The sequence below is a fragment of the Felis catus genome, chromosome B1 (genome assembly GCF_018350175.1).
Source record: "Felis catus isolate Fca126 chromosome B1, F.catus_Fca126_mat1.0, whole genome shotgun sequence".
NCBI classification, from domain to species: domain Eukaryota; kingdom Metazoa; phylum Chordata; class Mammalia; order Carnivora; family Felidae; genus Felis; species Felis catus.
Window position 1 is genome coordinate 172,288,807 of NC_058371.1, and position 14,960 is coordinate 172,303,766.

At 38.7% G+C, this 14,960-nt stretch overlaps 1 protein-coding gene across 1 annotated transcript in view; it reads left to right on the top strand.

Moving 5' to 3' along the window:
- RFC1 (replication factor C subunit 1) overlaps window positions 1-14,960 on the top strand; it is an 86,064-nt gene that overhangs the window by 22,069 nt on the left and 49,035 nt on the right. Inside the window, exons 3-4 of the mRNA XM_011281918.4 lie at window positions 12,449-12,524; window positions 14,341-14,451. Coding sequence (XP_011280220.3) covers window positions 12,449-12,524; window positions 14,341-14,451 — 187 coding nt within the window. The remainder of the gene's footprint in view (window positions 1-12,448; window positions 12,525-14,340; window positions 14,452-14,960) is intronic.

Sequence of the window (14,960 nt, forward strand, 5' to 3'; positions counted from 1 at the left end):
GAGAGAGCATGCATGCACACAAGCAGGGGAAGGGCAGAGAGAGGGAGACAGAATCTGCACTTACAGTGCAGAGCCTGAAGTGGCGCTCAATCTCATGAACCTTGAGATCATGACTTGAGCCAAAATCAAGAGTTGGTTGCTTAACTGACTGAGTCACCCAGGTGCCTGTAAATTTTTGTTTATTTAATAATGTCTTTATTTTGTCTTCATTCTTGAAGGATATTTTTGCTGGATATAGAATTTTGGATTGACAGTTTTTTGTTTCAGCACTTTAAAATGTTCCATTGTCCTTTGGTCTCTATTTTTTTCTGGAAAGATGTTAGCAGTCATTCATATTGTTTTCTTTTGTATGTTATGTATTGTTTTTCTCATGCTGCTTTACAGATTTTTATCTTTGGTTTTCAGCTTTGACTGTGGTGTGCCTGGGTGTGGTTTTCTTGCGTGTATCCTGTTTATGGTTTCTGAGTTTCTTGAATCTATAGATCTCATCAAATTTGGGAACTTTCTGCCATTATTTGTTCAAATATATTTCTGCCTCATTCTCTTTGTCCTCTTCTGGGATTCCAGTTATACACATATCAAAATTTTGATATTGCCTCACAGCTCATGGAGATTTGTTCATTTTTATTCTTTTTTTTCCCCCCTATATTTCAGATTATATAATTTCTTTGTTACTGTCTTCAGGTTCATTGACTCTTCTTCCCTCTCCAGTTTGCTGTTAAGCCTATGTAGTGAATATGTTATTTTAAATATTGCATTTTTCAATTCTAGAATTTCTGATTGTTTCTTTTTCATAGTTTTTATTTATTTATGTTCTTGAATGTGGTTATAATAGGTACTTTAAACTTCTTGTTGACTAATTCTAACATATTAGGATTGGTCTCTATTAAATGCCTTTTCTCTTAAGTCTTTGGCTCAAGTATTAGTTTGGGCTACTATAGCAAAATACATAGACTAGATGGCTTAAACTGAAATTTATTTTCTTACAGTTTTGGAGGCTAGAAGTCTATGGTTAAGGTTCCAGCCAATTCAGTTCTTGGCAAGAACTCTCTTTCTGGATTGTAGATAGCTACTTTCTTGCTGTGTCCTCACATAATGTTTTCTTGGTGCGAGCACATTGAGGGAGAGAGAGGTAGAGAGAGCACGTGCGCTAGTGAGTGTGTGTACATACATGTGTGAGTGAGGCCTCTGGTATCTCTTCAAGGACATAAAGCTTGTCAGATCAGGGCCCCATCCTTTATGACCTCATTGAACCATAATTCCTTAGAGACTTCTGTCTCCAAATACAGCAACAATGGGGACATAGGGGCTCAACATATGAATTAGGAAGGATACAAGCATTCAGTCCAAACATTTTGCCAATGGTCCCCCAAATTCATGTTCTTCTCACAATGCAAAATACATTCATTCCATCCTGACAGCCCCTAAAAGTCTTAACTCATTACAGCACCAACTGTCAAGTCTAGAGTCTTATCTAAATACCATTTAAACCAGATAGGGTGAGATTCAAGGTATGATTTCTTCTGAGAAAATTCCTCTTTAGCTGTGGACCTGAGAAACCAGACAAGTATGTGTTTCTAAAATACAGTGGTGGGATAGGCATGGAATAGACATTCCCATTTCAAAAGGGAGAAATCAGATGGAAGAAAGGGGGGATGGGTCCCAAGCAAGTCCAAAACCTAGCAAGGCCAAAACCTAGCAAGGCAAATTCTATTAGATCTTAAAGCTTGAGAAAATCTTTAGCTTGATGCCCCGCCTTCTGGACCCACTGGGGCAGTCGTCCCAGTCCCAAGGCTTCTGGATGGAGGCTGTTTGATCTGTTGAAACAAGAAGTAAGGCACCCTGATCTCTGAATCACCTTCATGATCTCTTCTCCTTTTCTTAGAGAACGGTGCAGGTTTGCAGCTGAATAGCTCTACTGTCCTTCCCGTAGAATCAAGAAGTCTGACAGCCTTTCTTCATTTTGTCTCATTTCAAACTAGCACGGTTTTTGCTTGTGAAATCTCATTATCTCTTTATTGAGTGATAGTCCAGCCACACTTTTGGTGTTCTTTTCAGCAAATGTGTTCTCATTTTTTGCAACATAGGTTGAGTATTTTCCAAAGCTTTAAGTTCTGGTTCCTTTTTGCTTAACAATTCAGTTCATTTCTCTCCTCTTGTATTTTACTGTAGAGGATCCCAATCTTCACCTTCCAACAGTTTGCTTCGGAATCTCTTCAGCTAAATAATTTCATTGTTCACAAGTTCTGTCTTTCACTAAAACACAATGTAGCCAAGTTCTTTGCCATTTTATAACAAGGATTGCCATTTCTCCAGTTTCCAACAATCTGTTCCTTGATTCTGTCTGAAACCTCACCAGAATGGTCTCTAATGTTTATATTTACCAGCATTCGATTTACGATATATGTATCCTCTAAGATGATAGCAGCTTTCCCCACAGCTCTTATTTTTTCTCCTTGAGACCTTGTTGGAGTCGCATTTAACATCCATATTATTGCTAACAGTCCCTTCACAGGAGTCTACATTTTACAAAATTTTTCTTTTTATTTATTTTGTTTATTGAAGTATGGTTGACAAATAGTATTACATTAGTTTCAGGTGTGCAACATAGTGATTCAGCAACTCTGTGTTATGCTATGCTCACAAGTGTAGGTCCTATACAGCACTATTAAAATACTGTTGACTGTATTCCCTAATCTATACCTTTCACCCCCATGATTGATTCATTTCATAACTGGAAGCCTGTACCTCTCACCCTTTCACCCCTACTCACCCATGCCTTCAACCCCCTTCCCTCTGGCAACCACCAGTTCTCAGTATTTATGGATCTGTTTCTGCTTTGTTTATTCGTTTTGTTTTTCAGATTCCACTTATAAGTGAAATCATATGGTATTTGTTTTCTGCTGTCTGACTTACTTCACTTAGTATAATGCTCTCCAGGTGTGACATATGGCAAGCTCTCCTTTTTTTTTTTATGGCTGAGTAATATTTTGTTATGTTATTATTTATTTATTTTTATAATAGAACCTTTTATTTTGTTATTTTTTAAAATCTTTATTTATTTTGAGAGCGAGTGAGCAAGCGAGCATGAGCAGGGAAGGAGCAGAGAGAGAGCGAGAGAGAGAATCCTGAGTGGGCTCGGCACTGTCAGCACAGAGTGCAATGTGATGCTTGGTCATGCAACCGTGAGATCATGACCTGAGCTGAAATCAGGAGGCAGACACTTATCTGACTGAACCATCCAGGTGCCCCAGAACTTTTTTTTAAGTTTATTTATTTATTTTGAGTGAGAGAGAGAGCATGGGCACAAGCAGGGGAGGGGCAGGGAGAGAGAATCCCAAGCAGGCTCTGCACTGTCAGCACGGAGTGAGATCTCACTCACGAGTGAGATCATGACCTGAGCCCAAACCAAGAGTCAGGCACTTAACCGACTGAGTCACCCAAGTGCCCCTAGAAGGGTTTTGTTTTTTTTTTTAGTTTTTTTTTAAACATTTATTTACTTTTGAGAGACAGAAACAGAGTGTAAACAGGGGAGGGGCAGAGAGAGAGGGAGACACAGAATCTGAAGCAGGCTCTAGGCTGTCAGCACAGAGCGCAACGCGGGGCTTGAACTCACGAACTGTGAGATCATGACCTGAGCTGAAGTCGGTCGCTTAACTGACTGAGCCACCCAGGCGCCCCTAGAACTTTTTTTTTTTAAGTTTGTTTATTTTTGAGAGAGAAGGAGAGAGCATGAGTGCACAGAGAGGGAGAGAGAGAATCCCAAGCATGTTCTGTGCTTACAGCGAGAGGTCATGATCTGAGCCGAAATTAAGTCAGACACCCAACCAGCTAACCACCCAGGTGCCCCATGGCTGAGTAATATTTTAGTGTGCGTGTGTATTATCTCACATCTTTATCTGTTGATGGACATTTAGGTTGCTATCATATCTTGGCTGTGTAGGGGTGTATATATCTTTTTGAATTAGTGTTTTTGTTTTCTTTGGTAAATACTCAGTAGTGGAATTACTGGATCATATTTATATATATGTATTTTTGTATTTTGTATTCTATTTCTATTTTTTAATGTTTTAAGGAACCTCTGTACTGTTTTCCACAGTGGCTGCACCAGCTTGCATTCCCACCAACAGTGCATTGAGTGTTTTTTTCCCTCTACATATTCACCAACCCTTGTTTCTTGTCTTTTGATTCTAGCCATTCTGACAGGTGTAATCTGATATTTTATTGTGGTTTGATTTGCCCTGCTGATTAGTGATGTCGAGCATCTTTTCATGTGTCTATTGGTCATCTGAATGTCTTTGCAAAAATTTCTTTTTGGGTTTTCTCCCCACTTTCTCTGCCCATTAGATTATTTGGGGTTTTTTGGTGTTGAGTTGTATAAGTTCTTTATATACTTTGGATGTTAACCCCTTATTGGACATATAATTTGCAAGTATCTTCTCTTATTCAGTAGGTTGCCTCTTCATTTTATTAATGGTTTCCATTGCTGTGCAAAAGCTTTCTATTTTGGTGTAGTCTCAATAGTTAATTTTTGCTTTTGTTTCCCTTGCCGAAATGACATCTAGAAAAATGTTGCAATCTTTTTCAAGATTGCTTTGGCTATTTGTGGTCTTTAATGGTTCCATACAAATTTTAGTATTTTTTGTTCTAGTTCTGTGAAAATTACTGTTGGTATTTTGATAGGGATTGCATTGAATCTGTAGATTGCTTTGGGTAGTATGGATGTTGTAACAATATTCGTACAATCCATGAGCATGGAATATCTTTTCATTTGTGACATCTTCAGTTTTGTTCATCAATATTTCATAGTTTTTAGAGTACAGATCTTTCACCTTCTTGACTAAATTTGTTTCTAAGTATTTTATTCTTTTTGGGGCTATTGTAAGTGGAATTGTTTCTTTAATTTCTATTTTTTGAAATGTTTCTATGTATTTTTGAGAGAAAGAGTGTGAGCTGGGGAGGTTCAGAGAGAGAGAGGGGGACAGAGGATCTGAAGTGGGCTCCACACTGACAGCAGAGAGCCTGATGTGGGGCTCGAGCTCACAAACTGTGAGATCACAGCCTGAGCCTAAATGCCTGAGCCTAAGTCAGATGCTCAACCAACTGAACCACCCAGGCACTCCTTAATTTCTATTTCTGATACTTTGTTGTTAGTATATAGAAACAAGACAGGTTTCTGTATATTAATTTTGTATCCTGAGGCTACTGAATTAATTTATTCTAATGTTTTTTTCTGGTGTAGTTAAGGTTTTCTATGAATAGTATCCTGTCATTTGCAAATAGTGATAGTTTACTTCTTTACCAATTTGGAGCCCTTTTCTTTTTCTTGTCTGATTGCTATGGCTAGAACTTCTTGTACTAATACATATATTTTTAAATTTCTTCTTTGATTTCATCATTGATCAATCAGTTGTTTAATAGCATGTTGTTTAACCTCTACTTGTTTGTGTTTTTTCCATTTTTTTTTCTTGTAATTGATTTCTAGTTTTGTACTGTTATGGTTGGAAAAGATGCTTGATATGATTTCAGTTTTCTTAAATTTATTGAGACTTATTATGTGGACTAACATGTCATCTGCCATGGAGAATGTTCCACGTGCAGTTGGAAAGAATGTGTATTCGTCGTTTTTGGGATGGAATGTTCTGTATATATCTGTTAAGTTGGTCTGTTCTGATGTGTCATTCAAAAGCTGTTTCCTTACTGATTTTCTTTCTGGATGAAATGGGGTGTTAAAGTTCCCTACTGTTGTTGTATCACTGTCGATTTCTTCCTTTACGTATGTTAATCTTTGTATTATGTATTTAGGTACTTTAATGTTGGGTGTATAGATATTTACAATTGTTATATCCTCTTGTTGAATTGATGCCATTATCAGTATGTAATGCCATGTTTTGTTTCTTGTTACAATCTTTGTTGTTAAGTCTATTTTGTCTGATACAGGTATTGCTACCCTGGATTTTTTTTAGTTTCCATTTGAACAGAATATCTTTTTCCATATCTTTACTTTCAGTTTGTATGTGTCTTTAGGTCTGACGTGAGTCTCTTATAGGTAGAATATAGGTGGGTCTTGTTTTTTTATCCATTCTATCACCCTCTGTCTTTTGATTGGAGCATTTTGACCTTTTACATTTAATTATTGATAGGTATGTACTTACTACCTTTCTGTTCACTGATTTTTGGTTGGTTTCGTAGTTCTTCTGTGTTCCTTTCTTGCTTTCTTGTGATTGATAACTTTCTTTAGTGTTGTGCTTGGCTTTCTTTCTCTTAATTTTTGTATATCTATTTCAGGTTTTTGCCTTGTGGTTATCATGAGGTTCCTATGTAATATCCAGGTATATGATATTCTGTATTAAATTGATGGTCACTTGAGATTGAACACATTATAAAAGAACTTCATTTTTACTGTCCCACCCCACATTTTGTGTATATGTTTTCATATTTTACATCTTTTTATTATGTGAGTCCCCTTAACTAATTTATTTTATTTGAGAGAGATAGAGAGCAAGCGGGGTAGAGTGGCAGAGAGAGAGATAGAGAATGAGAATCTTTAAGCAGGTTCCATACTCAGTGCGGAGCCCAGTGCAGAGCTTGATCCCATGACCCTGGGATCATGACCAGAGCTGAAATCAAGAGTTAGACACTCAACTGACTAGGCCATCCAGACACCTCTAATTTAAAAAATATAGTTGATTTTACTACTATGTCTTTTAACCTTTATACTAGCTTTATAAATGGTTGCCCTACTACCTTTACTGTGTTTGCTTTTACTCATGAAATTTTTTTCCTTTCATAATTTTCTTCTAAATACAGCCTTTCTTTTCCACTTCAAGAAGCCCTTTAATATTTCTTATAAGGCTGGTTAAGTGGTGATGAAATCCTTTAACTTTAGTTTGGGAAACTCTTTAGCTCACCTTGAATTCTGAATAACTTTGCCGGGTAGAGTATTCTCGGTTGTAGGTTTTTTTTTTTTTTTTTTATTCAGCAGTTTGAATATATCATGCCATCCCTTCTGCTAAAAAATCAGCTGATAGCCTTATGGGGTTTCCCTTGTAGGTAATTATTTGCTTCTGTCTTGTTGCTTTTAAAATTCTTTATCTTTAATCTTTGACATTTTACATATTAATGTGCTGTGGTGTGGAACTCCTTGGGTTTATCTTGTTTGGACCTCTCTGTGCTTCCTGAAGTTGGATATTTGTTTTCTTCACCAGTTGGGGGAGGTTTTCAGTTCTCATTTCTTCAAGTAAGTTTTCTCACCCTTTGTCTCTCTTTTCTTCTGGGACCCCTAAATGCAAATTTTTGTTCACTTGATGTTTTCCAAGAGATCCGTAACCTATTCTGTGTCTTTTTTTTTTTTTTTTTTTTTTCTAATTCTTTTTCCTTTTTGCTGTTCTGTTTGGGTACTTACCATTAGCTTGTCTTCCAGGTCACTGATCTGTTTTTTGCATTCTTTAATCTACTGTTGATTACTTCTAGTGTATTTTTAATTTCCTTTATTGTATTCTTCAACTGTGGTCCTTTTTAATATTTTCTCTTTGTTGAAGTTCTCATTGAATTCATGTATGCTTGTCTCCAGTTGGTGAGCATCTCTGTGATCATTACTTTAAATTTATTTATCTATCTATTTATTTATTTTTTACTTCGAAATGGTTAGCAGATAGCTTGGTTATCTCTATTGCATTTAGCTCTTTTTCTGAGGTTTTGTCTTGTTGTTTCATTAAAAACATATTTCTCTGTCTTCTCATTTTGCCAGACTTTCTGTGTTTATTTCCATGAATTAGGTAGAACAGATACTTCTCCTAACCTTGAGGGAATGGTCTTGTGTATGGCCATCTCCTGTGTAGACTGCATGTGTCTGGTGACTCTGGCTGCTGGCTGAAGTTGTGGCTGGTGGTCTTGGGGAACTCTGTGCTGGGGTACCTGGGTGGGATGGCCTGAGCTGAAGTGGGTGTGGACTGGGGTGGTTCTAGGGCTGTCTGCACAGATGATGCCCTGATGGAGCAGCTAAAGTTGAAGTGGGTGCAAATTGGAGGTCCTGGGGTTCCCTGCTCTGCGCAGATGACACCGTGGCAGGACTGCTGAAGCTAAAGTAGGTGTAAACTGGGTGGTCCCAGGGCTCTTTGTGCACAGGGTGCACAGTTGAAGCTGAAGTGGGCATGGGCTAGGGTGGTCTAAGGGATCTCTGTGCTGAGGACAGCTGAAGCTGAAGTGTGTGCACATGAAGGTGTCCTGGGGTGCTTTGTGTGGGAGTGCCCTGGTGAGGTGGCTGGAGCTTCTTGAGAGGGGGCTGGATGGTCCTGGACACTCTGTATAGGGGAATCCTGGTGAGTTGTCTAGATCCAAAGCAGGAATGGACTGGGTGGTCCCAAGACACTTCATGTAGTGGGTCCCTTGGTGAATCATCTGGATCCAAAACAGGCATGTGCCAGGAGTTCTTGGGGAGCTCTGTATTGGGGGTGTCCTGGCAAGTTGTCTGGAGCCAAAGTGGTATGGGCCTGGAGTGTTTTGGGGTGTTTTGTGCCTGTGTCACTTTGGCAAGACAGAGCTATAGTGGGAATTGACCAAGGATATTGTGGTGTGTATTGCACTGGAGTCATATAGGTGGGATGACTCGGGCTGGTGTGGACTAAGAGCCTGGGGCTTACTGAGGTGATAGGCTGGCTAGGGCTCCTGGACCCTGCTTCAGTCCATGCCATCAAGGTGAAGGAAGAATGTAAGCCTTGGCCCCTCTGACCTGGAGAGAGTTCCAGCAGCTCCCCCACCATTTGGTGGAGTTCTAGGGCTGGATCTTTTATAATCTAGTTGCCCTTTTAAATTTTGGCCTTTTTTCTGGGGCGCCTGGGTGGCTCAGTTGGTTAAGCAGCCGACTTTGGCTCGGGTCATGATTTCACGGTCCGTGAGTTCGAGCCCTGCGTCGGGCTCTGTGCTGACAGCTCAGAGCCTGGAGCCTGTTTCAGATTCTGTGTCTCCCTCTCTCTGACCCTCCCCCGTTCATGCTCTGTCTCTCTCTGTCTCATAAATAAATAAGTAAGTAAGTAAGTAAGTAAGTAAATTTTGGCCTTTTTTCTGTGCCCCAGGGCACAAATCTGCTTATGGTCCCTCAGTATATCCCTCCTCAATGTAGTTTGCAGTGACAGGGTAAGGGTTCCTTTCATTCAGCAGTTTTTGTTTCTGTTTCTCTTAACATTCTCTTGTGGTCTCTCCATCTTTTGTTGTGCAAAAGCTGTTCAGTCAGCCCTCAGTTCTTCAGGAGGAATTGCTCTATAAATAGGTATAGATTTGGTATATTCTGTGGAGGTGGGTTCAGAGTCTTTCTGCATTGCCATCTTGGACCAGAAGTCCTAGGCTTTTTTAAAGCGTGTACTTTTCCAACCTTCACCATAACCCAGTTCCAAATCCACTTCCATGTTTTAGGTATTTTTTACTGCACCACTTTATTTTATGGTAACAAAATCTGTATAGTCAGAATTCTCCAGAGAAATAGAATCTACAAAGATATTTATTTTAAAGAATTCATGCATGTGATTACAGCGTCTGACAAGTCCCTAGACCTACAGTTGGGAAGCTGGAGACTCATGATAGCTGTAGTATAGTTTAAGTGTGAGTCTGAAGTCCTGTGAACCAGGAGAGCCAGTAGTGTGATTACAGTCTCAAGCCTGCTATCCTTGGATAGTTACTGTTAAATTCATCCAAAAACACCTTCATAGAAACACTCAGAATAATATTTGATGTAATACTTGAGCACTTTGTGGCCCAGTCAAGTTTACAGATAAAAAATAAAGCATCACAGGTTACATTTTGTATTTTGTGTGTGTGTCTGGTTATTTTGGATTTATGTTGGATAGTCTAGTTATGTAGTGCAGGAAATTTGGATTCTGTTACATTCCTCCAAAGAGTGTTAATTCATTTGGTTTAGCAAGCAGTTAACTTGCTTGAACTCAGAGCCTAAACTCTTGTGTCTCCTGTGATGGGCAGCAGATGAAATCTTTGTTCAGTTCTTTTATCCTTAGCTGGCACTATGAGTTGTTCCATTCATGTGCAGTGCAGGAGAGATCTGGGCTAAGTTTATGGGCAGAATTTGAGACTCTCCTTCTGTGGCTCTCTCCCTTGTGGGATACCCTCTTCTCTAACTTTTGAGTTACTGTAGTTCTTTTTAACTCTGTGCTCCAGTTCATTTATCTCATTTTCTTGCAAGCTAGTCAATTGTTCTTATATTTTTCAAGTTTTATTGTAATGAGTAGAAGCATATTTCTTTTTTCTTTTTTTAAAGATTTTATTTTTAAGTAATCTCTATAACCAGTGTGGGGCTTGAACCCACAACCCTGAGATCAACCCTGAAGCAGTCAGGTGCCTCTAGAAACATATTTCTCCCTTATGATTGGTTATAGTTTCTTTTGCTGTCTGGTTTCTTGATTTTTTTGGGAAAATTTGAATATGTTAGAAATATAATGTATAACTACAAAATATAAATAATATCTTTTGCCTTGGTTATATATAGTATTCTTTAAAAAAAATTTTTTTTAATGTTTATTTTTTGAGAGGGGGGTGGAGGGGCAGAGAGAGAGGGAGACACAGAATCCAAAGCAGGCTCCAGGCTCCAAGCTGTCAGCACAGAGCCCGATGTGGGGCTTGAACTCACAAACTGTGAGATTATGACCTGAGCTGAAGTTGGACACTTAACCAACTGAGCTACCCAGGTGCCCCGGTTATATATAGTTTTCTAACAGGCAGTGGGTAGTGGACAGCCCATAACTCCTTAACCTTTGTCTCTTTCATTTTCAGTAAGCATTTGCCTTTTAATATCTGACATTCTTTTACTCTTTGTTATATGTAATTTAGTGTTGAAAGTGGAGCTGAATAATAATACAGCCTTTTCTATAATTCTTTTTTTCCCATCTGATACAATTGGTTTTTTTCTTTTTTTTTCAGTTTTATTAAGAAATAATTAACATCTGGGCGCCTGGGTGGCGCAGTCGGTTAAGCGTCCCACTTCAGCCAGGTCACGATCTCGCGGTCCGTGAGTTCGAGCCCTGCGTCGGGCTCTGGGCTGATGGCTCAGAGCCTGGAGCCTGTTTCCGATTCTGTGTCTCCCTCTCTCTCTGCACCTCCCCTGTTCATGCTCTGTCTCTCTCTGTCCCCAAAATAAATAAACATTGAAAAAAAAAATAAAAAAAAAAAAAGAAATAATTAACATCTGAGCTGTATAAGTTTGAGGTATACAGCATGATGGTTTGACTTACATATGCTGTGAAATGATTACCACAGGTTTAGTTAATATCCGGGATCTCATATAGATAAAGTAAAAAAAGAAAAAAAATTTTTTTCTGTGATGACAACTTTTAGATCTGCCCTCTTAACAAGTTTCCTATGTATCAAATAACAGTGTTCATTATATTGTTCATGTTGTATATTGCATGTCTAGTACTTATAAGTAGAAGTTTGTCCTTTTTTTTTTTTTTTTTAAGTTTATTTTGAGAGAGAGAGCAGGGGAGGGGTGGAGAGAGAGAACTCCCTCCAACACTGTCAGTGTGGAGCCCACTGCGGGGCTCAAACCCGGGTACTGTGAGGTCATGATCTGAGCTGAAATCAAGAGCCAGATGCTCACCCCGACTGAGCCACCAGGGCTCCTCAGAAGTTTGTACCTTTTGACCACCTTCCTCCACTTGTACCTCCCCTCACTCCCTGCTTCTGGTAACCACAAGTCTGGTATCTTTTTCTGAGTTTGGTATGTTTTTTGCTTGTTTTAGAGTCCACATATAGGTGAGATCATACAGTATTTGTCTTTCTCTGTTTGAATTATTTCACTTAGCATGCCTTCAAGGTTCATTCATGTTGTTGCAAATGGTAGGATTTCCTCTTTTTTTATGTGTATCACAATTTTATCCTTTCCTACTTTGATGGTCACTTAGGTTGTTTCCATGTCTTGGCTATTATAAATAACGCTTCTATGAACATGGGGGTGCAGATATCTTTAGGAGTTAGTGTTTTTGTTTCTTTGGATATAGTTTCAGAAGTAAAATTGCTGGGTCATATGGTAGTTTTTAGACAAAAATTTTTGAGGAACCTCCATACTGTTTTCGATAGTGGCTGTACTATTTTACAGTCCCACCAACAGTGCACAACGGTTCCTTTTTCTCCACATCTTCGCCAGCATTTATTCTCTCTTGTCTTTTTGATGGTGGGTTTGGCTAATTGTTTAGTCTAATTATGGCATTAATGACATTTTGGGCTGTGTAATTCTTTGTTGTGGAGGACTATCTTGTGCGTTGTTAGGGTGTTTAGTAGCATCCCTGGTCTACTCAGTAGGTGCCAGTAACCCCTTTCTCCTGCCCCCCAGTTAAAATAAGGAAAAATGTCTCCTTGGGGGCAAAATTACTGAGTTCAAGTCTAACGAGAAAACACAACAAATTTATATAAGTTTTGCGTTCTAATTATACTGTGATGTTTACAGGTAAATAGTTCTTGTAAAGAAGATGACTCTAAACAGAAGCAACCAAACAAGAAAAAGAGGATCATCTATGATTCAGGTAATATTTCTTCTGGGGAGCCTTAAAGTTTTAAAATTATTTTATATCCCTTAGAACAGTGTTTTCCCAACTGATGTTCTGAGATACACAGCTCTCTCTGTTGTTATAATAGGTCCTGTGAGAAGACTCTATGCTCCAATAAAGTTGAAAACAGTTTTGTACTGTAGAACTTAACAGAGCCACAATATATTAATGTGTTAAATATGTTTGTTCAGAGGGGTATACAGTATACATAGCATGTTTCAAACTTACTTTGAACATGACATTTATTTATCAAGTAAGTTTACTTATAAAGTGTATTTATTTATTTTGAGAGAGAGAGGCAGAGAGAGAGTCACATGCCGCAAGAGTCTGACACGTAGGGCTCGATGTGGGGCTCTGCTTCACAAACTGTGAGATCATGACCTGTGCTGAAGTCAAGAGTCGGACACTCAACTGACTGAGCCACCCAGGTGCCCCTGACATGTTTATTTTTAAAAATATTCATACTAACTTCTCTTTCAGCTGAGCTTCTTGGAGACTGAATTTGAAAAATAGTGCCTTAGAATATTGCTCTGGAAACAAAGATCTAAAATTTAATTTTTGTGCTTTTGATCTGGTCCTTTTTTGTTGGATTTAAAATGGAACAATCACAATATAAAATATTTGAATATACTGTACTTTTAAGATGGGGAATGTTGTATTTTTATGTATGCCTTTTATGATCTGTTAAAATAATGATAGAATTCAAAAAGTTTTAGGTGTTGCTTTTGTGGAGAAGATCCATCTGGTGTGAATTCTTAATAATGCAACCTCTAAGGAAGTATGCATAGATTGTCAGGATTTGACAATAACAGCAAAAATTCTGACTCAATTCTAAAAGTGCTTCAATGTTTATTCTATGTCTTTTACTGCTGTATACAGTAAGGAATTTGAAATAAGTACACATTCCCACTTCCCAGGAGTTTCTATCTTTTGGGAAATTGAAAATTTTGTTGTTTGATACAGTTTTAGTATGAAACAGGATTTATAAATGCATGGTGCAGAGGAAAAGGAAGGATCCTAAAGTTTATGAAACTTCTATTTTTGTACCACTTTGTCTTGATTTGTATTTAAGCGTCCTGGGTGATTAGGTTGTGGTAGACTAATGGCTCCCAAAGATGTCCATGCGCTAATTCCTAGAACTTGTGAATATGTTAGGTTACATGGCAAAAGGGGAACTAAAGTTATAGGTGGCATTAAGGTTGATAATCAGGTGACCTTAAAATAGGGAGATGATCCTGAATTATCTGGGGATGGGCCCACTGTATTCACAAGGAAGAGGGAGGAAAGGGGGAGAGAGAGAGAGAGACAGAGACAGAGACTGACCATGGAAAATAGAGAACCAGAAAGATGCAGCATGAGAAGGATTTTGCCTGATGTTCTTTGCTTTGGAGATGGAGGAAGGGAGCCAGGAGCTAAGGAATGTTAGCAGTCACTAGAAACCGGAAAAGACAGGGAAATGGATTTTTCCCTAGAGTATCCAGAAAAGGGTCATAGCCCTGCTGGCACTTTGATGTTAGCCCAGTGAGACCCATATGGGGTTTCTAATCTTCAGAACTATAAGATAATATGTTTATATTGTTTTAAGCCACTAAATTTGTGGTGATTTGTTATAGTGACAATAGAACAGTAAGACCAAGGTTTAACACTGTGTAGAAGTAACCTGTGAGAATTCATAAAAGGGATTTGCCTCAAAATGGGCCTTGAGGAATTCGTTAACAATGATCACTTTAAGAACACACTGTATTTTATTTTTTCTCTTGAGAGTTTTGTTTCCTTTGCTTCTCATGTACAGATTCAGAATCCGAGGAGACAGTGCAGGTAAAAAATGCCAAAAAGCAACCAGAAAAACCTAAACCTGGTAAAATTCTACGCCAGGATCCTGTTACATACATTTCAGAAACAGGTAAGTGTACTGAGTATGTTTAATGTTTGAGAGAAGAGTAGTGTGTGTTATGTTCTTGAGCTACTCATTGGTGTCTGGAGGAACCTCCTTCACTTTGAATTGAATTTCTGCTGCCTTTTTTGTTTTGTTGATTTATATTTATCAGGGAAAGGCTGTAATCATCTTTGGCATTTTCTGTGGGTTAAGGGCCATTGTAAGGGTTAGTTACAGGGGAATTGGCCTTGGAATTTTTTAGGTGTTCTATATTGAGTAAGTTGAAGCTGTATCTTGAATCCTGTGTTAAAATATTATTGGTGTATTTTAGGGGCGCCTGGGTGGCTCAGTAGGTTGAGTGTCCGACTTCGGCTCAGGTCATGATCTCACGCTTTGTGAGTTCGAGCCCCGCGTCGGGCTCTATGCTGATGGCTCAGAGCCTGGAGCCTGCTTCAGATTCTGTGTCTCCTTCTCTCTCTGCCCCTCCCATGCTCATGCTCTGTCTCTCAGTAATAAATAAACGTTAAGGAAAAAAA